Raw genomic sequence first — 24,071 nt, forward strand, 5'->3', positions numbered from 1 at the left:
TTAAGAAATGTAATATATTTGTACGTTTTGGATACAATATAGAAAAAAAAACACAAAAAAACAACCATCTGTACATGCAAAAAAAACCTAAAATTTCACAATATCAGTAAAACTGCTTCAGTAACAGAAATCGTTGCAGGATGTGAATGAAAAAAAAACGGAATGAGAACCCTGAGATGGCCTCAATTAAAGAGAAAAAAAACCCTCTAAAAAGTCAACCCCACACGTCTTCATCTTGACGAGTGTTTTGATAATCAAGTGCATTCTGTTTTGTGAAGGCTTCCCCGGGAAGAGGCGACGTGCCGAGGGACAACAGCTCTTCTTTTGGCGAGAGCGATCGACTCGGAGGAAGTTAAAGTTTCTGCAATCCTATCTGGAAACGTACAGCACTTATTACACGGCTCAATTTCCAATTCTGTCACAGGTACGCACACACGCACACACGCACTCACTCACGTATGCACACTCACTCAGTCACTAGCGGAATACGAAATTAGGCCGAGGCGCAGAGTAATCTCACGGATGGGCTCGGCCGACGGGAAAAACAACAGCCTCGTATTATGGAATAGCCCTATCTCCTTTGTGAATGACAAACAAGCCTTGACTACATTAGTCCTTTATCATTTAACCCAGTGGCTGACATTACCTGTCAACTTATACATTTTTCCCGTATTTTATACGTTTTTTTTTATCATTTCAAATTGTGTACGGCGTAAAACAACTTTTGTATGGGATTTTTTAAAAGTATGTTTTTACCCATTTTGGCTTTAATCCATACCGTCTCAGTTGCTGGTAGTAGACAAAAAACGTCATCATCGACTGGTAATATTTTTATGCTTTAAGCATGATATGCCCGTCCACCTTTCACTATATAAATATAGCGTGTCAGCAAGCAATGTACCAAAACAGTCAAGATGTCAGCGTCATACAGCGACATCTACAGAATCTTAAATTTAGTGCATTCTGATAGGGCACCCCGTCCACTTTGGAGAAGTTTTAGACTTTTAAGTGCGCCCTATGTGAGTAATTATATTCCACGTTGCAGTTGTACGTTTTTTTAATCACTTAATAAGGGGAATTGCAAACATTAATAAGGAGAGCAATTGTCCGAGGTTGCCAGGTATGCATTAACAGTGGGAGATGTCCAATCCCTTTGGACTGGGAGGGACGACCGTGTCCGTTGACTGAAAAATTAGCATTGGATTAGTTGTTGTCAAGGGCAGGCAATGAGTTAAAATTTGAAATGTAACCCTTTAATGCACAAATAAGGATTACAAAAAGAAATAGAAATCCAAAGCGTTTTGACAGAAGGCCTGTTAACGCTAAAATCTTAGCATTTATGGCTAGTCCTCCCACAATGAAGGAATTGGGCTATGGACATTTCAACAATCTTGAGTGGTGAATGATAATTACTGTGAAACAGTACAATCGAGTGCAGTGTTGTATGGCTAATTTTAATGTAAAGCTTTGTTTCAGTCAGCCATTTTTAGGTCATGTTTTTTTCAGAACTTGGTGTCAAATTGCAGTCAAGAGTTTAAAAAACAGTATTATCTTTATTTCCATTTGAGAAGCAGGAATTATTTAAACCTTTCTATCAGTTATCGTGTTGAGGCGTTTTTTTTCCATCGCGAATACGTGCAGTAAAAACAAAGATGGCGTCATCGTGGAGTCTGTGACAATACACACACATTGCCGACTCCTTTACATTCTTGCTCCCCCAAATACTTCATTTTTGTTGCAGTGGCTAGCAAGCAGATTGAGTAAAAGAAGAAAAAAAAAACTGAAAGCGGATTTATTGACGACCATGAAACAAAAAGCCAGGCTTGGCTACAAAGCTAAGATGTTTAACATGTTTAAATTTTGGACTAAGCAGGATTAATCTGCTCTGGTTCACATACTTGCATTATTGCAGGAAAAAGTACAGTACAGCGCTTATTCAATCTCGAGTGCAATAGTCGTTTGAAAAAAAAAAAGGAGCTTTTATGACTCGGGTATTTGAAAACGGTAAAGGCGTTTCTTTCCTCTCCAAGGGATTGTTTACAAGGGATAAAACCGCCAGTTGAGGGATTCACTGCGAGCATTGCGCCCTTCAAATCAGTCAGAAGTTGTCACGCCGATACTCTTGTTTTACATTCACTTGTATAGGCTTTATTTGCTTTGGGACAAAGAACTAAAAAACACTTTGGACAAAAAAGGGAATAAAAGAGAACTTCAGTGTTATGTCGGAGAGGCACACGCAAACCCACTAAATACGTGGAAAATAAGAAAAGCAAAGTTTGATTGTCAGCTGGAAGTCGGGAGCCGAGGTCAAAGGTTGCCCTCGTCGAGCATCTTGTTGAGGCCGTTGCAGATCCTCTGCAAGTGAGCGCGGTAAGCTTCGGACGGCCCGTAGAGAGCGGCCAGGAAGTCGCAGTCGGCAAAGTGATTGAAGACGTGGTTGACCCGCGAGTGGCTCTTGGCCGTCAGGTGACGTTTGATGGCCTGGTGAAGCAGTTCGCGGCAGTCGTTCAACAGGGCGCTCATGACGCGCCGGTCAAAGGTGAAGTCGATTTGGTGGAAACTGACCGCCGTCATGGCCAGAGTGTGGACTTTCTTCCTGTGAGGCAGAAGGGACTGTCAGTCTGCAATCTTGACATCCACATCGCTAGCTTATAAATAGAAAGTGCTGCCTCCTTCTTTTCCGAATCGGACGGGAATTGCGCCAATGCCAGAAAATACGAGTTTGCCTCGGGCTTTGCCAATGGGATTCATTTTTTACTGGATTTTCTCGCATATTAGCCGCCTCCGCGAATAAGCCGTACCCTTAAAATGACCTTAAAATCGTTGAATTTTACAATTTCTCTCGTATAAGCCGCCCCCTGATTCACAATTTTTGCCTCCATATTCATGGTTTTAATAGGGAGTACAAATGTGTTACTTTGAAGGGAAAAATCATTGCACATGGTATTTCTGAGATACTGTTTGAATCGAAAGGATCGTCTGGTGTTGCCTGCAGGTAGATAAATTCAAAAAGCAAGTCACGTGAGCAGTACAACCAGGAAGTGTGTCCGTAGCGGTCTACTTTTCACCAAGTCTCAGGGTGCAATAATAGCATGAGATACACATTACGCAGGTATGGAGGCTGATATTGATACTATTAGGATGTGCTGATAATGTAAACACTACGAAGACATGTAGCAAGGCTACTCCCATCTAGCAAGTTTATCTGTCTCTATTTTTAAATAAATAACCGTATTGGCCGCATTATCTTGCATTATGGCGTTTGGTCTTTGTCACCTTGCAGTTTTGTGCATGTCTAGTCTAATTTGTGCGTATAAAAGCCGTACCCTTGATTCAGTCATTTTTTTATAGCGACAAAAACGGCGTATACGCGAGAAAATACGGTACTTGGCGATGGCGCTCACTTGAAGTTCTCCACGAGAATCAGCTCCTCGCCATTGAACTGGTTGTTCCTGTAGAGCACCCCCAACTTGACCACCATCTTGATGAGGTTCTTGATTATTTTCTGGGACTCTTTGCGGTTGCGGGTGTACTCCTTGGTGACCCGGTAGAGCTCGTCCAGAATCTCGCTGCTGGTGTCGTCGATGAAAAGGTTGGCCATGCTCTTGCTGGCCATCTTGCTCATCAGCTTCTTTTGAGCTTGCAGGGCTAAGCTCTTTGTGCTGAAGGAGTCCATGGTCAATCAACTCTGGACCAAAGAGAAGAAGAAAGAAAAACACATAGTGAAGGTTAGAGTATTTTTGAAGGAATGTCCGGAAATTCACAAGCAAATATTATATTTTCCAAGAGTTTATCATTTGCTTTATTCAACTTAGCAACTCCAGCCTTGGACAATGAATGGCATTTTTTATTTTTTTTAAAAACAGGCGACTATGAACGCTAGCTTTTTGCTCAACCTTGTCTTACTGCGGCACAGAGACAAAACAGGCGTTTCAGTATATTAGCAAAAATAGGAACACAATATTTCTTAATGGTGATGATGTTCTAACTTGCAGTTGATCTCAGGGCAATTCCGCATCACTTTGGGTTAAATTCAGGTCACTTCCTGTCGATTTCGAAGTCATTTTAGAGCATTTCAATGATTTCTTTGGTCATGAATATTGATTGCCAATGGAGATATTTGTTAGTAGAGCCATTAAGTTGAAATTGATCAAAATACTTGTTTTCCTGGGTATTTTTTTGTCACTAGATACAGTGGATATCGTAGATGTGAACCCTGAGGAGAGAATCATTATAAGGTCATGGACTTAACTTTTGGGGGTTGCTTTAGTCCGTCATTAGTTTTATTGTTTCCAAGATATTATATTGACTATAAGCTGTATACCAAAAATGTGTATCCCCAGCAGTGTTACAATCAAGTTGAATAGTTTTTTTGTTTTGTTTTAATAAAGCTCATACCATCTTCAAACATATTCTTTATGAAAATCACATCAAGGCCTTGAATATTAAGCATGGAAATGAAAAAGAGCCATTGAAAAAGTCAGCTCAATTTTTTTCAGGTTGAATTCAAATTATTGTAAAGGTTACATTGTGTGCCCTCCCAGTTCCATCACTTTCAATGGCAGCCAATGATCATTTCTCTCAAGAAAAACTCGTCCAATTGCCACCATGTAAAGAAATGCGCCAAGCGCTATCTACTACAAGTCTGGAAAAGCTCGGCGCGTGAGGCCGATGCAAATAACGAGCTGCGTAAAGTGCCCGAGCGAGATCTTTTGTCTTCATAAGATAATGAGCGCTGACAGCTTTCAAATGAGACCTCGCCACCTTCTGGCTCGTAGCCTACCAGCTAGTTAACCGAGAAAGAATCATAATGCATGTGGACATCTCATCTCCTCGACACACCGCGAACATCCCCTCGCAAAGGCGGCGATGTTGGCGGGGAACTAAAGTGTCACTCAATTCTCCGCCCTTTGATTTATGGACGGCGCTTCTTCTTCGGCGTCGGCACCCCTTAAAATAGCGAAGCTGGAGAATATGGAGGGGGTCAGTGTGTTTGCCCCCTCCTCCGGTTCCATCTCCCAAATCAAATGAGTCTGCAGCCCTCATCATCTTGGCAGCTGTGACTCAAAAACATTGTGCGGGTCATCCCTTCAGGTTGGTACATTCTGTTTGTGGAAAATAAAATGAATCTGTTTTCCTCTGAAATGCCTCTATAACCCGCACAGATCTCCGAGGATAGTACACGAAAATAAATAGGCAACCAAAAAGCCTTTTTCCCTGAAGGGCTTTTCAATGTCAGCACAAAGAGAATGAATAAAAAGGTAGAGAGATGGGAGAAATCCACTGTTGGTGCAAGTCGAAAGCAGCTGCTTCAGATGGCCGCAAAATAAAGAAAAACTGTCTTTTACATTTGCGCTACCGATGCTGACGACCGGGGACTTTATAACGTCGGTAAAATTATTTAAAGGTCACGGTTAAATCAAACCGATGTCCTTGCGATGATACCGACCTGACTTTTTAAAATGGCTGTTTTTCCCATTTCCGTGCTTAATACTCGAGACCTTGATGTGTTTTTCATGAAAAAAATGTTTGACCCGTTATATTCACTGATTTTGGAAGTTGTTACGAGTTTGAAGAAAAAACATATTCAACTTGATTGTAACACTGCTGGGGATTAAAACAATATAGCAGATATTTTACGATATACAGACGCTCCCCTACTTACGAACATACGACTTACGAACAACGGTACATACGAACATGTCTGCAAATTGCGTTTATGTCGAAAAATGTTCGTAAGTTCGATTTTGTATTTTTTCCCCCCCGAGTAGTGCTTCTTTCCGCCGCTAATACCGACACCTGGCGCTGTGAGGGCTCAGCTCACCCAGCATCTACCTTCTTCGTTGCAATGCGGAAGTGCGTGAACGTATCTCCAGTGCGCAAAGAACCTTTTTCATTTGTATCATTAAATATCTCGTGCATCCATTATTGAATATGGTTGGTAAAAAGTGAAAGGCTTCTATTGAGGGAGTTGCAAGGAAGAGGCAAGCCATTTCATTTGAAACGAGTGGCAATAATAACGAACCTTGATGCGCGTGAGAGTGGTGAGCGTTTCACGGGCATACAACTTGAATCGTTCGACCGTCAGTACCATTTATAAACAGAAAGATCGAGCAGCAGGACCCAAATATTGAACGTTGCACAAAGTTTGCAAATCAATTGAATGATGCCATACAGTGCTACCGCATCATTTATGATGGAAAAAAAGAAGAAAACTGTGCAATCGTCGTTAGATCGCTTCTTTCGGCCAGTTTCTAATACATAAATCTCTCTCTCTCTCTATACAGTACTGTACATATTCTCTCCATTTTATTAAATGTTTTTTTCAGTACAAACCAATGCGTGTTACCTATACAAGCCTTAAACATACAAATGCACTTATATAAACCTTCAATATACTTATATAGGCCTTAAACATCAATTATAATACAAAATATAGCACTGAATCAACATACAAACAAATTCAACTTATGAACAATCGCTCGGAACCTAACTCGTTCGTAAGTAGGGGAGCGTCTGTACTACATTTTTTCGGAATAGTCGAAAGTCACTGTAATATCTTGGAAACAACAAATCTAATGACAGACTAAAATTCTTGCACGATAAAATACAGCCTGAACTTTATAAGTTCCTCCAATATGTCAATGATTTGCTAATTTCAATCTCGCTTATGATCACGACTTTACGTCAGCAACAGTAGGGAAACAACAGTGCGTGGAATATTTTGACCTAGGAGTCCCCCTACATATTTGTCTTATAAATTGCTTTCAATCTTCAGACATAGTATTTTTACACACAAAGGCCGTGAGATTGCCAATAGCCGCCTCCCATAATGTGAAATCCAAATCACTTCAATCACAAAGTCAATTGTTAAACACAATTAAGTCAGTCTACCACTGGATAAGCAGTACTAGTGTCTGCAACGTCGTCAATGAGCCAAATTCCAAACACCATTGTGACAGCGTCTCCCTCCAAGCGAGAAATCCAGCAAAGTCTTGACATGCGGCGTTGCGTGCAACGACAAAGATGAGCGGCAAAGAAACACGGGCTGGCCTCCTGGGGCCCGAGATGTAGAACAGGCTGCAATCTGATATGCCTGATACAGCCCTGGCATTTTAAACGTTATTTTGTGGATGGCAGGCGCAGTCAAACAACAAGTTGATCACAGACTCATAGATGATCCCTTACGCGGATGTCATTCTTGTCAACTTATATGTTTTTCCTGTATTTTATACGATTTGTAATCATTTCAAATATAACAACTTTTGTACAGGATTTTTTTTAAGTACGTTTTTTTGCAAAAGCGATCTCGTTTTACCCATTTCGGCTCTAATCCGGATGTCTCGGCAGACGAAAACGTCATTGTCGACTGCTAATATTGTCATGCTTTAAGCATGATAAGCGCACACGCATTCCCCTTTCACCCGTCCGCCTTTTCACTATATAAATATAGCGCTTCAGCAAGCAATGTACCCCAGACACTCAAGGCTGTCAGGCTCTTTAACAAAACAAATGGCTGAATGTTAAGACCAACCGTATGTATACATGTACATCTATATGTATATGTACATCTATATGTATATGTATATGTATATATGTATATGTATATTTGTATATGTATATATGTGTATGCGTGTGCATGTGCGTCTGTGTATGTGTATATGTGTATGTATATGTATGTATATTTATATATATGTATGTATGTCTAAAATGCCTTTCCTGTATCTGTATTCTCACGTCTTGCTACTGTGACAATGAAATTACAACTAGATAATCTTGAATTATTGCATTAAAAAGCGCTACGTCCACTTTGGGCAAAATTATAGACTTAAGTGCGCCCTATGTGAGTAAATATGTGCCGCGTTGCATTTGTACGGTTTCTTAACGCTTAATAATGGGAATTGCAATCATTAAAAAGAGGAGCAATTGGCCAACAGTTTCAATGATGGGAAACACCTCGCATTTTAGAGCCGATATTGCACCCGACATGAGTGTTTTTGCTTAGTAAAAGCTTGGGTATAACTTTTATCCCTCCCCCTCGCTCTCTCTCATCGCAACGCCTCTCCAAGAATATCAATTGGACTCCTTGGAGAGTGTCAGCAGGATGCTTCCCAGGGAGAAAGACGCAAGGGAAGGGGGGCCGATAGCCCGAGAGAACGAGCTCCAATGGGGGAGTGGAGGCGGGGTCAGGTGTTACATAGCAATTCCGAGCCAGCGTGGGGGAAACCTAAGTTCGTTAGATACAGTCTCTCGCTCAAATCTTTGGTTCAAGATCATCAAGCCGCACTTGTTACAGGAAATCCTGCACTGACGCAATGTGCGTGAAACAGATAACAAGGAGGAAGCTAGCGATCTCACTGCCGAAGAAAAAAAAAACGAAAACACCAAATTTGCTTTCATTAGGTGCGATAACTCAGCCCCGCCGCTATTTAATCGCAACGGCCGAGTCGCCATTTGCCGCACTCGGACGAAAGAAGTAGCTTATCTCCGCATGCCTTCCCGACGGATGAACGGCTGCGTCGCCAAGCGCGATAACGGATCGTGTTTGCACAAGTTTGTCTCTCAAGATTCACGTCGCTCCGCTTAACCGCCTCGCCGGGGACTGTTGTCAACTTCTAAACAGCTCGGTGATGAACGAAAAGAGAAAAGAGGAGGAAGTGAGGCGCTTTCATCGCAAGACTTGTTGTTATATGTCACCTTCCATCTTTGCCGGATGGAACAGCATTCAATATGGCTCTCGCTCCACTTCATCTATCGCCCTATGGCGAGAAAAATGAAGACTTCCTGGGGTGTAAAAGTCCCAATGGGGCAAGAACTGGGGATGATGAAAAGCCTTTAGAAGGAGGCTCTTTCCCGGTGACTACGCATTGCGACTATAAGGCCTTTAAGGCCAAATTCAGACATCTTTCCTCTCGACTACTATATAAGAACCCTGACACAACGTCCACAATATCCCCACAGCGTTTCCAATTTGTCTTCACTGCTCCCACGTTGTCCCTGTAGTCTCTCCTCTATAGTGTATATCCACTTTGTCACAATAAGATCTCAAAAGTATTCCCACAACGACTCTACGGTACATCCATTATCGCGATGTGTTGTTTTCCCAAAAGCTATTTTCCGGATTTTGACTTGGTGTCTGTGAAGAAACAGGGCACTGCAGTCTTGATTGAGTTTCTTTGTTAACAGTCAGTGTTATGTATTAGTTTATTTCTTTTTTTTTAAACAATGCTTCTAAATTTTGTAATTCGTCTGGTAAATCACCAATGACTTGACGATACGCCATCACTCGGCACCGAGTTCTGGGGGAGGGACCGACAAAGGGTGCCAAATTGAAGCATAGTTGCAGCAACCATCATGTTAGGTTAGGTTAGGTTAGAACTTCATTTCGTATTCGGGAAAGTTCTTGGTTGCAGTAGCAAGACAGACACAAGACACACAAGACATTGTAGACCTAGGTAAGATGAAAGTTTTGCCTTATCGAGCAGCTGTGACAGGTCGTTTGTGTTAGGTGAAGCTGTCGGCGCCACACTTGAGACCCTGACAAGAGCCTAATGATTGTTAAAAGAGTCAGATATGCATGTTCAAAAAAACTAATGTGGGTATTGCGGTGGGTGTTGCGACATTTTTCAGGCCCGAAGGAAACTAACAGACTGGATCAAATCTTACTCTCGGCGATCTACCGATAGTACATGAGCCATCGACATAGTAAACACCCATGCATTAACTCATTCATTGCTCAACGGGAATGTAATGTCATTTTCTTGGTTGCAGTAGCAAGACAGACACAAGACACACAAGACATTGTAGAGCTAGGTAAAAAAAACTGGAGTCACACAAAGGAAGTCCACAAGGTGGGGACCTTCTGCAGACTGACACTGAGGTTACCACACAGTCCCTCAGTAGTCTGGAGGTTTTAATAATAATAATAATAATCGGACATAGGCTTTGTCATCATCATTGACTCGACAAAAAGCCTAATTGTCATCATACCCAGAAACTGCGTATGACGAAATTGGTAGTGAATATACATAAGGTGCGTTTTCCCGGCAAAAGACCCAAATAAGTGATAATATCGGACTCTGCCGTGATGGGTACAACGCATCACCCCCCGAGCGGATCTCTTACCTCTCACTGTCTTTCACTTACCTTCAGTCAGCCAGTAGGAGGCAGATCACCGCCCAACGTCTATTCATATTACCTCCCCCCGAAGTTATTACGTAGAAAGGATTATGTGTCGTGTTACCGCAAGTTTAGAGTCCTGATGGATGTGGGAAAAAACTGTCCTTAAGCCTATTTGTCCGTACTTTGTGGGACCTATAGCGTCTGCCAGAGGGCAGCAGCTGGAACAGATTGTGACCAGGGTGGTATGGGTCCCCGATGATGTTCTTGGCTCTGCTCAGGTATCGAGGGCTGGCAATGTCTTCCAGTGAGGGCAGAGAGCAGCCGACGATCTTCTGGGCAGTGTTAATCACTTTCTACATGGCCTTTTTGTCTGCTGCCGTGCTTCCAGCGTACCAGACTGTGATGCAGTATGCCAGGATGCTCTCCACAGTGGAAAGAAGATCATCTTCCTTGCCTAGATCCTCCTAAAATGTCCTATCACCTAATCAGCAGGAGCGGAGAGGCCGGTAGCCTTTTTGGCTTCTTGCAATTTCCGTGGTTGGGAAAACACTGATGTAGACGGTAGAAGAATAGCTCAGGAAACATGACTCATGGACGCGATACTTGACCTCCATCACATGGGAACGGAAGTCTTGCGATAGCAAACCGGGTCGCAGCCTGCTAGCCGTAGACTCGCGCCCTCATGCAGGTGCCCGCTCACAGTTGTGAGAAAAGCCGGGCTTACCGGTCAAGTGAGGCAAGACTAGGAAAAAAAAAACATGGGTAGCAGTGCCAAAAACAGCACCGAGGGAAAAAAAACGGATGTGAAGTGGACTGTAAATACGAACAAGCATTTTCTGCGAGTATCAGTCACACTTGCTTGTCGATCAGAGCGCCGCAGAAGCGTGAGGGGTGACAATAGGGCAGAAATTCTCAAATCGATGCCACGGACGCTCGAAAACCGAGCGGATTAAGGACAAAAATCAATGAGGAATTTTTCTCTCGTGATTTGCTCCGACAAACACTGAAGGACTTTCCGTGACGCTTTCTGTTCAAAGCCATTTGCTTGACGGTAGACCAAAATGTCACGACCGGCTCGCTCTTCGGGGGGAGTCTAGTCACGTGGACCGGGGGTGCCGTGACCCTGAAAGAGACATCAGTCCTTGAAGCTGGGAATAATGTGTTTATGAGGATTTACTGCTAAAACATCCTCAAGAGTCATAAATCATTTCCAAATGATGCGGTCCGTAAACACAAACAAGCCGATAACCAGCTGCTGACGGCGAGCCTTTTTCCCCCGCTAATGGATGACTCTGGCATATTAAGGTCAACTTAAATCTTATTTTTTCAACCCCTGGTGTATCAAAATAAAATCACTCCTCCTTTGTTCAGCATCTTTTCAAAAAGATTATGAAATAATGTCGAGGAGCCCTAACGATGCAAAATCACAATCAAGGCAGCCTTTTGTCCAGGCACCGAGACACATTATTATTTGCATGTAGATCGTGGAATTAAAATATCAAAACCCTCGGGGAAACGCTGCAAAAGGGCCACGAGGAAATAATCAAACAACCTGACAACAAGGCGATGATTTCTTAATAGGAAAGGGCCTAATAACACTAATGAAGCCCAAAAAAAAAAGCTGATATCGTGGAATTCATTATTAATCGTGTCCTGAACCAACTAAAAATGGCCGAAAGAAGTCTCGACTCATTTGCTGTCAAAATATCAACACGAGGGGAGACGGAGTTACATCCACAATGTGGCACGATACCCCCGAGGCAGAATTATTCTGCTTAACACGCGCGTACTGGCATTAAAAACAGGAAATCAGGCCTATTCTGTTTAAATTGCTTAATTGAGGATTGATTTTTCATTTCCTGTACACTCAAGCATGTGCATTTATTTACTCATGCATCCAGTGAGCTTGGCAAATTACATAAAGAAGTTGTAATTATGACAAGAAATTGCATTGCATATTGCTAAGTAATGTTTTCATCCTGGTTGTAAACTCCCTACTGTTGATTTAAGGGGAATTTGGGATCAATTCTTGTTAAATTTGGTGTTCCTCATCTTGGTTTAGGGGTGTTTATGGGTCACTATGTTTGATTTTGGGGGCATTTGGGATCACCTCATTTTGATTTTGGTGTTCTTCAGTTGGTTTGGGGGCATTTATAGGGCACTACCTTTGATTTTGGGGGCATTTTGGATCACTACATGTTGATTTTTGCGAGCATTTGAGATAACATCTTGATTTGGGGGGTGTTTGGGAACACTTTTTGTTTATTTTTGCAGCATTTGAGGTCACTTCTTGTTGATTTTGGTGTTCTTCCTGATGGTTAGGGCATTTATGGGGCACTACCTTTGATTTTGGGGGCATTTATGGGGCACTACCTTTGATTTTGGGGGCATTTTGGATCACTTGTTGATTATTGCGAGCATTTGAGATCACTTCTTGTTGATTTTGGTGTTCTTCCTTTTGGTTTAGAGGCATTTATAGGGCACTACCTTTGATTTTGTGGCATATCCTGGTCACTTGTTGATTTTGTGGGTCTGACAGTAATACCAACTGAGTTGAATGAGGATTTATTTGCGGGTCTGAATTTAATGTCAAAGGTAGCCAATGGGGTCGTCTGTTTGTGTGGTGGAGTTCAATTTGAATGGAATCTATTTTTATTTTTGGTGGGTCCAACAATATTGACTGTTCTTTTTGGCTGGAATTTTATGGACTGGGGTGTTCATCAGTGATAATGGAGGAATTTCAATGTGTTACATTGAATAGACAGAAATAAAAGTTTTTTGTCAAAAACACAAAAATGTGTTTTTGGCAGAACTGTGAAATTTGGAATTTGTCTAAATCACCCATTTTGAAGTTGAAACGTTGGATAATATGCCAGGATACCATATGTGGGATGCTTTAACCATATCAAAGAATTCCCATTGACTTAGTTGCTTGAATGCGATGAAAAATGAGCAATTGGAGCTGATGGCAGCTCCATTGAACCCAGAAAAACTGGGTTAAACTTTGAATTCAAATGGAAGGATCCCATTGATCCACAGGGATAAAATACAACGATTAGGAGCCCCCAAGTTGAGCCTGAATGTTTGATGGTGATTAAAGTTGAAGCGAGAAATCCTGATTGAGAAAACTCCCGTCCGCCAGCTTCCGCCCCGGCCCCCCCGACCGAATGACATAATCCCCCCGCCGCTCGGCGATGAAACAATAGACTTTTGTGCCAGTTGCATAAAAGGTGCATCCGTGCTTTGTGTTCACCAGCGCCGTCGACAGCGAGACACGAGGACCAACGACGGCGGGCTGAAATTTCATCTCAACTTTGTCATGGACGCCCCGTTTTCAAGCGTTGCGTAAGCCGCCGTGACGCTACATCCAAAAGTACCTGTCAAACTCGGCCAATTGCTCCCCTTATTAATGATTGCAATTCCCCTTATTAAGGGATAATAAACTGAACAATATTATTTAATGCATATTTACTCACAGGGCGCACTTAAAAGTAGAAAATTTTGTACAAAGTGGACGGGGTGCCCAATCAGTATGCACAAAATTCAAGATTGTGTAGATGTCGCTGTATGACGCTGACAGCTTGACTGTCTGGGTACATTGCTTTCTGGTGCGCTATATTTTTTACAGTAATCCCTCGACTATCACGGCTTCAACTATCGCGGTTTCAATTCATCGCGTTTTTTTCTGGTGGAATTTTTTGGGGGGGTTAATTTTTTTTGTAAGTTCATAAAAATGTGAAAATCACCCCCAAATTTTTATTTTTATGTATTTATTTTTAAAATAGGGGTGACCCTACTTCACGTTTTTTCGTTTATCGCGGTTTTTCTGGGGGAATTTCTTTTTGGGGGTTAATTTTTTTGTAAGTTCATAAAAATGTGAAAATCCACACTGAAACTCCCCTGTCCTCCGCTAGCTACTATAACTAAGCACTGAAGTAAAAAAACATTTTTTAAAGTTCATAAAAATGTGAATATCACCCCCAAATTTTTATTTTTATTTATTTTAAAAATAGGGGTGACCCTACTTCCCGGTTTTTCGTTTATCGTGGCCATGTCTGGTCTACATTAACCGCGATAATCGAGGGATTACTGTATAGTGATGAAGCGCATGCTCAAAGCATGACGTTTTACAAAAAAAATCCTTTTTTAAAAAAAAAACACTTTGAAATGATCCAAAAAACATATAAAACAGGAAAAACCTATAAGTTGACAGGTATGGTGAAATGACTCGCACGTGGTGTGATTTGCATGCAGCTTTAAGGTGGCGCTTTCTTGATCTTCCCACGCGCTTCGTCAAGTCTTCCGTGGAAGTGACGGCCTCTCCATTTAGAGCCCTTTCCTTTTTTTCTTTTTTTTTTGCCATCTGCCCCATTCCCGTGAAGGATTAATAATTAAAACAAAGGCATATATAATGGCTCACTGATGAATAATTCAGCCCGGCGATTTAGACCAAAATAGACCCAAGGGCAAGTCAGGGAGGTCTGCAACAGGTTGATGTAAAGATCTGAGGGCGAGCTCGAGCGCACACGCCGGACGACAGGGGCGGTGAGCTTAAAAACCCGAATGTTGGGACATCAGTAATCACCACGTTTGCATATTAATGAGCTCCAACGGTCAAGTGTCAAAACAACACACGTCGACATTTGTTCTGGCATTGAAAGGCACTCTCCGGGGCTGGTTTTGCTGAAAACCAGAACAAATACGCTACGTTTCGCCTTCTTCGACGGCCGGTTCCAAATATAAATCACGGGTTGTTTACATTATAATAAGAAAAAGTAGCAGCCCTCCGTTTAATTGAATTCATACGGGGGCTGGAGTAATGACTGGTGTCTGGGCCAAAGACGTTTTAATTAAGGCCACTGCAGATGCATGCCACTTTGGAATGACTAATTTTAACTCACCTCCAGTCCACACAACTGAGTTTGTCAAGTTGGTTAATAGAACGCTAAGGTTTTTTTTTACGTTATCAAGACGTAACGTTTTGCTCTGTAATGACGAAAGGTCTAATTTAGCCATTTTGATTATGCTACAATGTCAATTTGTTTGACAATGATGCAAAATTTCTCAAGTCTGATTCGTTATGTACACATTTAATAGAATGACGTCACTTAGATAAATGAAAAATGAATTTCAGTTTTTGGGCAGTTTCTTCTGAAACTATTCAGATTTCATTTCAATAAACAAACATGCTTTTTAATGGAACTACAGATCTAAACGATGACGATACTAATTGTTATTTTGATCAATTTCAATCCATTCTTATAGCTATTATACTGCTAGTATAGATGTTTTGCGTTTTGATGAATTTCGAGTTAAACATTCATCAAAACGCAAAACATCTATTCATTATTATTATTAATTATCGATTATTATTTTTTAGCGTAATCATGTTTAAAACAAAATAATAATCCAGATTATTACACCAAAAGTAACAATACATGAAATCTGCTTTGCTTTAAATCAAAACGGTCATCTTTCAAAGTACATATGCCATTTTTTAAACAAATATCATAAATTTCTCAGTAAAAACATTTTCCAAAACATTGTTTACTGCTTTGAAATGCCACCGATTGCGTACTTCATATCACATTCAAATCTGTCTTTGAATAAAATTGTGAGCGACAAATAGTCAAAATTGGAGATTCACAATTGGAATTCTCATTTCTCATCATCATGATAAAATCAACAATCCAAAATATTCTATAATCACGTCAATCTTGATACATAGAACGCTCTAAATTATCCATTTAAACCAGCGAGAGCTTTTAATGCAACTTCACTATCAACATTCAACCCGAGTGAGAATTATCATCCCGCCATTTCTTATTTTCTTAATGTTAGCTTTTAGTTTTTAACGCGAGGGTCTACTCAAAAAGCCTTGGGCTCCACTGCTTTGACTACCGCCATTTTTCTCTTCTTTTAACAAGGCAGTAAATGTTTATTCCTTCAGATGATGGTTAAAATATCATTTCTCCCCGCAAGAAAGATTTCATTGAGTAAAAAACACTATTTGTTTGTTATTCACCGCCGTCGGAAATTAGTATTACAAAAGAGATTTACAGATAATTATTCCGTGGATCATTCACGTCCTCGTATAAAAAAAGGCAACAAACCGGCGATAACGCAACCGTGAAATATTGCAAGTATATCTTGTCACAGCTTCAAACTGATGAGTCGAGCCCAGTTCGCGTCCTTAATGAAGATAGCGGGCGTCGCTACGGTGGGATCGCAAACAAATCCCGTCAAAGTGATAACTGTCTATGTTTGCCTGGCGGGAACTTTATCAGAAACCAACATGATTAGACGAACCCAGAAATGCGTTGAAAGACGCTTTCATGCACGCTTCCGATTTAAAACAGGGGCGCTACACCAGAATCGGGCTTTTTAACGGCTCCCCCGAGAAGTGGTGGGCGAGCGCGACTCAAAACAAGTATACTGTGATTATTACTGTATTCATGGAATTTATTCATTTCTTTCAGCGTCAGTAGTTGATCATCTTTTGTATTTTTAAGCATGCGATAGTATGGAATGTTCTCTTGGCACGAACAAAGAAATCCAAGGCGCCGTGCAAAAGCTGCTCGCTTTTTACGGGCTAAAGAAAATGGCTTTATTCCTAATACCGTATTTTCAGGACTTGCCAAAAAAAAAGCTGTTAAAAGCATTTTCGGCCTGTGAAAGTCGTCCTTCGTGCCGAGCGGCAATTTAGAGAATGTTGTCGAGATATACGCGCCATTTTACATGCTACTTGTCGTTTATGTATAATTATTGGTAGTAATGATGCATTTGAGGTATTTCAGTGCAACATAGGTATCAAAACTTGTGTTTAAAATTTGGGTTAAAGTCAGACTGCCTTTATTGTCATTATGCAACAACTGCGTATAATAAAATTAGTGGTGCCACTCCACAAAGTGCATGTTTGCCAATAAAAACATAAATAAGTCATTTTAAAAAAAAATCACGTCCGGGCAAGATGATAGAATATTGTCAAATATTGCATATTGCATGTACAAGGAAAATGATTTTCAGATTAAATTAAAGATTAAATCTTAGATTGTGCAATATTTTAGAATCGACCTTGCCAGGATGTGACTTTTTTATATTTTTATATTACTTATTTATGTTTTTACTGGGAAAACGCACTATGTGGAGTAGTATCACCAGTTTACTTATACGCAGCTGTGTATGATGACAATAAAGGCTTTTGATTGATTGATTGATTGATTGATAAAGCACAGTATGTCATTTTTAGGGATGTCCTGATTGCATATTTGGTACGAGTCGCCTGATTGGTTCCAGGAAGCAGGCCGCAAATTCCCCCCAAATCAATAGGAAATGATCCAAAATTTCAACTGGGTGACCTGGAAGTACTCTAAAGTGACAAAGAATTATCGCAAAATGAACGTGCTTTCTGCCATTGACAACGATAGAAGTCCAATTCACTGAAACTGACCTTAAATTTTCATTTGTCAGAGCCGTTGACGGTGAGCAAGTCAACTTTTTGGACCAAAAACCAACTGGTCCAGCTCACATGAGGTCTAGTTGGCATGAATGTGACCCCGCGAACCAAACTGAGATTGATACCCTCTGCTTGAGGGTCACACCGGTTTAAACCAGAAGCACTTTGTGTGAAAACAGCCAATGAAAAATTGACATGCTAGTCTGGTAATGTAACATGAGAATATTCAATTACAAACATTTTTAAATGCTTATTTGGGATGGCTTGGAATCTTAAATAACCAAAGTCAGTTAGACCAAAACAGTAGAACACCAGAATCACACCGGTTTAAACCAGAAGCACTTTGTGTGAAAACAGCCATTTAAAAATAGCCATGCTCATCTGGTAATGTAATAATACAATTTTTAATTACAAACATTTTTTAAATGCTTATTTGGGTTGGCTTGGAATCTCATATAACTTGTTTAAATGGATGAAACCAAAGCCAGTTAGACCAAAACGGTAGAACACCGGAGTCACACCGGTTTAAACCAGAAGCGCTTTGTGTGAAAACAGTCATTGAAAAATAGCCATGCTCGTCTGGTAATGTAATAAGACAATTTTCAATTACAAACATTTTAAAAATGCTTATTTGGGATGGCTTGGAATCTCATATAACTTGTTTAAATGGATGAACCCAAAGTCAGTTCGACCAAAAACAGTAGAACATTGTTTCAAAAAGTTATGTTTGAACATGAGGCTTGCTCGTCAAGTTCTAAACAATAGCGTGGCCCTTGTTTAAGGGAGTGTTTTGTGTTTCCAGGGAAACTGCAGGCCAGCTGCTGAACTTTGCAAGCCGATAAAACTAGGCCAAACACCTCCACTTGTCTAGTCAATACGTTCAATTGGATTGCACTCCGCTCGAACAACACGACCTCAAATGTTACTAGCAAAGCATTTTCACACCTTCTACCTTTTAACGATAATGTTACGGCCACGCGGGGACGGCACGCCAGTGTAACTTTATCGTCCTTTTCCTTCGAGCACGTCCAACCAATCAGGGGAGACCCAACCACCAGCTTCTACTTAGACTTAATGGCTCATTATTGTGCATCGTTATTTATGGTCTTCCAGGACGATGCTGAGCCCGGACGATGAGGAAGCGCAAATCTAGGATTAATATCGATAAAGGAAAAAAAAAACTCATTAAAAGCGGCCATGGATGAAATCTAAAATAAACAGATTAATGGCACATCCGCTCAACTGAACTCCGTCCGCCGGTATCATTTTGAAAGTGTGGTGGAGTAATGGGAAAGTGACACGTATTGTATTGCTGTATGGACGGTTAAACTTCGTAAATATCTTTCTGTTTTTTTGCTTTAATTACAGACGACAAGTGGCATTGAAAAACAGAGATGTCATTTTTTTGGGGGGGGCGGCGTTATCAGATTTGGACACCAGAGCAAATCCTCTTTGGAAAGTAATGATTGCAAGTGAGCATCGTTTAATATTTTTAAACGGGGCATTGCTTGACTCTAATACAGACAATGTGATTAATTAGTTACTGGTTACATTATATTTTGCATTCTTTTTACTATTTATAGCAAAAAAATATTATATGGGCATCGTTTCAGCATCGGCAAAACAGATCTTTTAAAAAAAATATTTGATTGGACCAAAAAGTCACTATCAGGACATTCTTGTTAGAAAAAAAAAAAAAAAAATAATTCAACAACTCTTCAATCAACGATTGCAGACACTATTTCAATTTCCACCCAACTTCACCTAAAATGTGTCAATTCATTCAACTGAAACTATTCATTCATTTTTTTGAACTGCTTTATCCTCACTAGGGTTGCGGGGGTGCTGGAGCCTATCCCAGCTGACTCCAGGCCATAGGCAGGGGACACCCTGAATGGGTGGCCAGCCAATCACAGAGCATGATGATACAAACAACCAATCACTCATAGCTAGGGGCAATTTAGAGTGTCCAATCAGCCTACTATGCATGTTTTTGGAATGTTGGAAGAAACCGGAGTACCCAGAGAAAACCCACATAAGCCCAGGGAGAACATCCAACCTCCTCACAGGTGGACTGACGTGGATTTGAACCCAGGACCCCAGAGCAGTGAGGCCGACGTGCTAACCACTCAAGTCGCCGGGCCGCCACAACTGAAACTAAGTATTTTACTTTTTTTTTATTGGTCACGTTCCCTCCCCAAATCTTTAAAATTAAAATTAGCATCCTAATATTTGTATTACTATTTCCAGGTAGGGCGGCCCAGTGGGTGAGTGGTTAGCACATTGACCTCAGAGTGGAAGACCTGGCTTCAAATCCAAGTCGGTCCACCTGTGTGGAGTTTGCATGTTCTCCCCAGGCCTGAGTGGGTTTTCTCCCGGTACTCTGGTTTCCCCCCACATTCCAAAGACATGCACGGTAGGCTGATTGGGTACTCGGACGTTTGGTCGCTGGACTTTTGGTCGCCCGGAAGGTTATTGATAATTACCATTTAAAATTGTTGCTCAAATTCCCTAAATACAAACTGCGAATTATTATTTAGTCATACTTAATGCCCTAGTAATTATTAGGCTAAAGAAAAGCTCCAAATTTCCCGTACTTTTATTATGTTTTGTTGGAGAACTTAAGACCCTGACTGACGTCCCTTCCTAAGGGGACAACGCATGTACATACAAACTCTTATACACTCACATGTCGGCTCAGTGAAACTGTTCAGGGCCATTGTTGGCTTTGATTGATGCGTAGACCGTGTTGTTTTACCTTGTTTTGTCGCCGGACTTTTGGTCGCCGGTTGTTTGGGTCAAGGGCGACCAAACGTCCGGCGACCAAACGTCCGGCGACCAAACGTCCGGCGACCAAACGTCCGGCGACCAAACGTCCGGCGACCAAACGTCCGGCGACCAAACGTCCGGCGACCAAATGTCCGGTCACGGGCTGATTGGACACTCTAATTTGCCCTTAGGTATGAGCGTGAGTGGTTGTTTGTTTCCTTGTGCCCTACGATTGGCTGGCCAGCAATTCAGGGTCTCCCCCGCCTGGGGTAGGCTCCAGCACCCCCCCGCGAACTTAGTGAGGATCAAGCGGTTCAGAAAATGAGATGAGACGAGACTATTTCCAGGTATTCATCTGAGTTGTTTTGGTCCGCCTTGTAGCGTTTAGCGTAAAAACAAAGTCTGGAGGTTGTGAAACTTTTCAGCGTTTCAATCGCTGATGCAAGTAATACAAGAAGTTAAGTCTCAGTCATCATTCATCGCTCATGTCTGCAGAGGCTGAGCGAGATAATGTGGGCTGGGCTGAAATGCTGCCCAGACCCCCTGGCTACACACTCAAGCCATTCATTCACACTCCAGCCTTGTTCTGGAAAGAAGCTTTACATTGTAAACACTGCAATGTGTTACAAAACATATCAGTGTTTTCAAAACATATGTCTCAGCCTTTTAGCATTAGCGGCCACGCGGCAAATTAGCAAGGAATGGAAGGAAGCCTTTTTACCAGACCACCAGACTTTTCGTAACGCATAAATCCCTCGTTTTTTAGCAAACCGTTTGACGGCGAGATGCCGGTTTATGTTGAAACAACCCTCAAAGTCAAGATCTAAAAAGCAAAGAACATTATTGAACAACGCAAACGCGCATCTGCTTTCCCGAGAAAACAATCAAAAATGACATCTGCTCCAAGCTCTTCCTTTCCCGGCAATATATACATCAAGAATCGTCAAACCTGTTAAATATTTCACATTCAAATTGAGCTATGGGCCCCAATCAAATTTTAGGATTGCCCCAGGAAGTGCCATTTTTGAGAAATTGCATCTAAACGCCGAGAAACCAGAAGTCAAAATGAGAAATTAAGTATTTGATTGGGGACTACAAAACAAAACAAGTGGCAGCACATCATAGGAATCTTATAAATCATGCAAATGTGCAGTTTGGAGTCTTCTGAAGAAACACGCGTTCTTTGAGGGCTTTAAATCTTTTGGTGATGCAAAAAATACCTTCAGAGTGTGTTACGCACAAAGATCGTGTTCTAATAAAATGCTTTTGGAAGGAAGAAAATAATGCATGATGCTTATCCCTCACATTGATTATGTATGTTGGTTTTTTTAAGTTGTATTTGTCATTAGGTAAAGATTGGGATTTTAAAAATATGGATATCTTTGATGCAAGTCAAATTTTTACGGACGTCAATTGACATTCATGGTAGTGAAGAACACATATATGTATAAAAAAAATTGTATATATTGATAAATACGGCACTAAAATTTTATAGATCATATATATATATATATAAATTATATATATATATATTGATTTTCTTAACTTTTTTGCAGTCACTTGACATTTTCTCTGATCTATAAAATTTTAGTGCCGTATTTATCAATATATACAATTTTTTTATACACATATATATATAAATTATATATATATATATATATTGATTTTCTTAACCTTTTTGCAGTCACTTGACATTTTCTCTGATCTATAAAATTTTAGTGCCGTATTTATCAATATATACAATTTTTGTATACATATATATGCTCTTCACTACCATGAATATATAAATATAAATGTATATATAGATAAATACGGCACTAATTTTTTATAGATCACAGAGAAAGTCAAGTGACAGCAAAAAAGTTAAAAAAATCAATATATGTATTCAAAAAATTGTATATATAGATAAATATGGCTCTAAAATTTTATAAATCAGAGAAAATGTCATGTGACAGCAAAAAAATAAGAAAATCAAAACCAAAACAGACCAATTCAGCACAGTCGATGACCAACTGTCTTTATTGTTGTTTCATTTATGCAAAAAAATCAACATAATTCATATGCACTACCCCAGATTTGTGATTTATATATTTCTTCTTGTTCAGGGTATGTACAAAAAAATGTGATCTGGACATCCTTAAACTGTAATGGTGGTAATTTCCTTAATTTGACTTTCATACTTTACCCCCCAAACATTTTGGAACCAAAGTACTCATGTAAAAGCCGAACTCTTGGCAGTCCTCCAATAATATGTTTTCATTTGACAAAGATATTTTCATCCCAATGCCTCACTTTCAGCATTCACACACCAAAAAAGTATGCCTGAAAACGAATTCAAACTTTATCACCATCCAACAGTGGTGTAAATACTAAATCCTCAGCAATAACAAAGTAAAAGGTTGCTCCACTGCATTTCTGTGAAACAAATGTTTGGCACACAAATGCAATAGTGTGGAAACTTGGCTCTTTCAACACATTCACTTCACTCACAATAGCTTTTAGTGTACAGCCAATGTAGTGTAAACGCAAATTATTAGTATCTCATTGCAGTAAAACGCAGTTAAAAATGTTAAATTTAGTGACACTTGGCTAAAAAAATATTAAAACCTGTCACAAAAACAAACAACACCCCGCTGTTTAAATTGATTGAAATGTGGCTTTTATTTTGACAGCGGTCGACTTTTGACAACCCCAACAAAAATCAGGCCTTCAAATGTTACGTTGATTGAAATGTTTCGTTAAAAGTAGCTCGGCCATGACGCGATCGAGAAGACGGACTCACCTTGCTCGAGTAACAAGACAAACTTATGTCCACTTTTATCTGCTCGTCATCCCTCCGGACGAGGTGGGGAACGGTGTTTCACAGCATGTTCGCCCGCCTTTTGCCTCTCGTGTCTCGGCTTGATGGTATCGTCTCGGGTGCTTCTTTTTCCGGTTTTCGCTGGAACCGTGAACCGGGCACAGATGTGTAAATTATTCAAGGACGGTTTTCTTCCCTTTGGCTGAGAGTGGGCTCGGTTGCCAGAGCTTGTTTAGTTGTAACCCGATGCCTACGCGTTTAAAAAAATAAAAAGTTTCAAACTTAGGGGGGACCTGGATGTGCCCAGATTGATGTGGTTTTCGGCCAATGGCGGCGCAACGGAATCGCCGGTACGGCCCAATCAGGCCCATTGACGGTCAAGCGGATTCCCTGCCCCCATGGAGGTTTCCAGTAATTATCCTGGTCCAGGTCCCGGTCCCATAAAATGGAAATTTCCCAGAGGAAACTGGGATAGGGGAACAATGAGCAGGAACCTGAAGGGGAGGGTGGTTGGGGGGGGGGATGTTTTTTTAATGTGGTTCTCCCACACGAGTTTTTTTTTTAATTCAACAAACAATGGTGCCTCGAGATACGAATTTGATCCGTCATTACGCTTGTATCTCAAATCAGAGTTGTCAATTTTAATTGTTTTTTAGGGACAGTGGGTAAGTGACTCTTTTTTTGTCATTAAAAACCTCATATATTCGTTTTCTGAAATGTGTATCCTCACAAGGGTCGTGAGGGTGCTGGAGCATATCTCAGCCAACTATGGGCACCAGGCAGGGGGGACACCCTGAATCGTTGGACAGACAATTGCAGGGCTCAAGGAAATGAACAGCCATTTACGATCGAGCCAATTTAGAGTATTCAACCAGCCTATCCTGCTTGTTTATGGGATGTAGGAGTAAATCGGAGTACCCCAAG

The 24,071-nt window shown here is 40.9% G+C and overlaps 2 protein-coding genes across 2 annotated transcripts in view; one reads left to right on the forward strand and one right to left on the reverse strand.

Moving 5' to 3' along the window:
• Positions 1-23,538, reverse strand: tnfaip8l1 (tumor necrosis factor, alpha-induced protein 8-like 1). The gene is made up of 3 exons (XM_077606566.1): positions 23,130-23,538; positions 3,405-3,688; positions 1-2,596 (listed from the first exon to the last, which is right to left on the reverse strand). The coding sequence occupies exons 2-3, from the start codon at positions 3,674-3,676 to the stop codon at positions 2,308-2,310; spliced, it is 561 nt and encodes a 186-aa protein (XP_077462692.1). The 5' UTR covers positions 3,677-3,688; positions 23,130-23,538; the 3' UTR covers positions 1-2,307.
• cope (COPI coat complex subunit epsilon) overlaps positions 1-24,071 on the forward strand; it is a 34,254-nt gene that overhangs the window by 4,408 nt on the left and 5,775 nt on the right. The window contains exon 2 of the mRNA XM_077606565.1: positions 279-424. The gene's annotated coding sequence lies outside the window, so the exon portion shown is untranslated. The remainder of the gene's footprint in view (positions 1-278; positions 425-24,071) is intronic.

The sequence above is a fragment of the Stigmatopora argus genome, chromosome 8 (assembly GCF_051989625.1).
Source record: "Stigmatopora argus isolate UIUO_Sarg chromosome 8, RoL_Sarg_1.0, whole genome shotgun sequence".
NCBI lineage: Eukaryota > Metazoa > Chordata > Actinopteri > Syngnathiformes > Syngnathidae > Stigmatopora > Stigmatopora argus.

Excerpts from the sequence above, each read along its gene's own strand:
- tnfaip8l1 (XM_077606566.1), bottom strand. The coding sequence starts at position 3,676 with ATGGACTCCTTCAGCACAAAGAGCTTAGCCCTGCAAGCTCAAAAGAAG. Across the intron at positions 2,597-3,404 it reads ATTCTCGTGGAGAACTTCAA|GAAGAAAGTCCACACTCTGG; the intron begins GTGAGCGCCATC and ends TCTGCCTCACAG.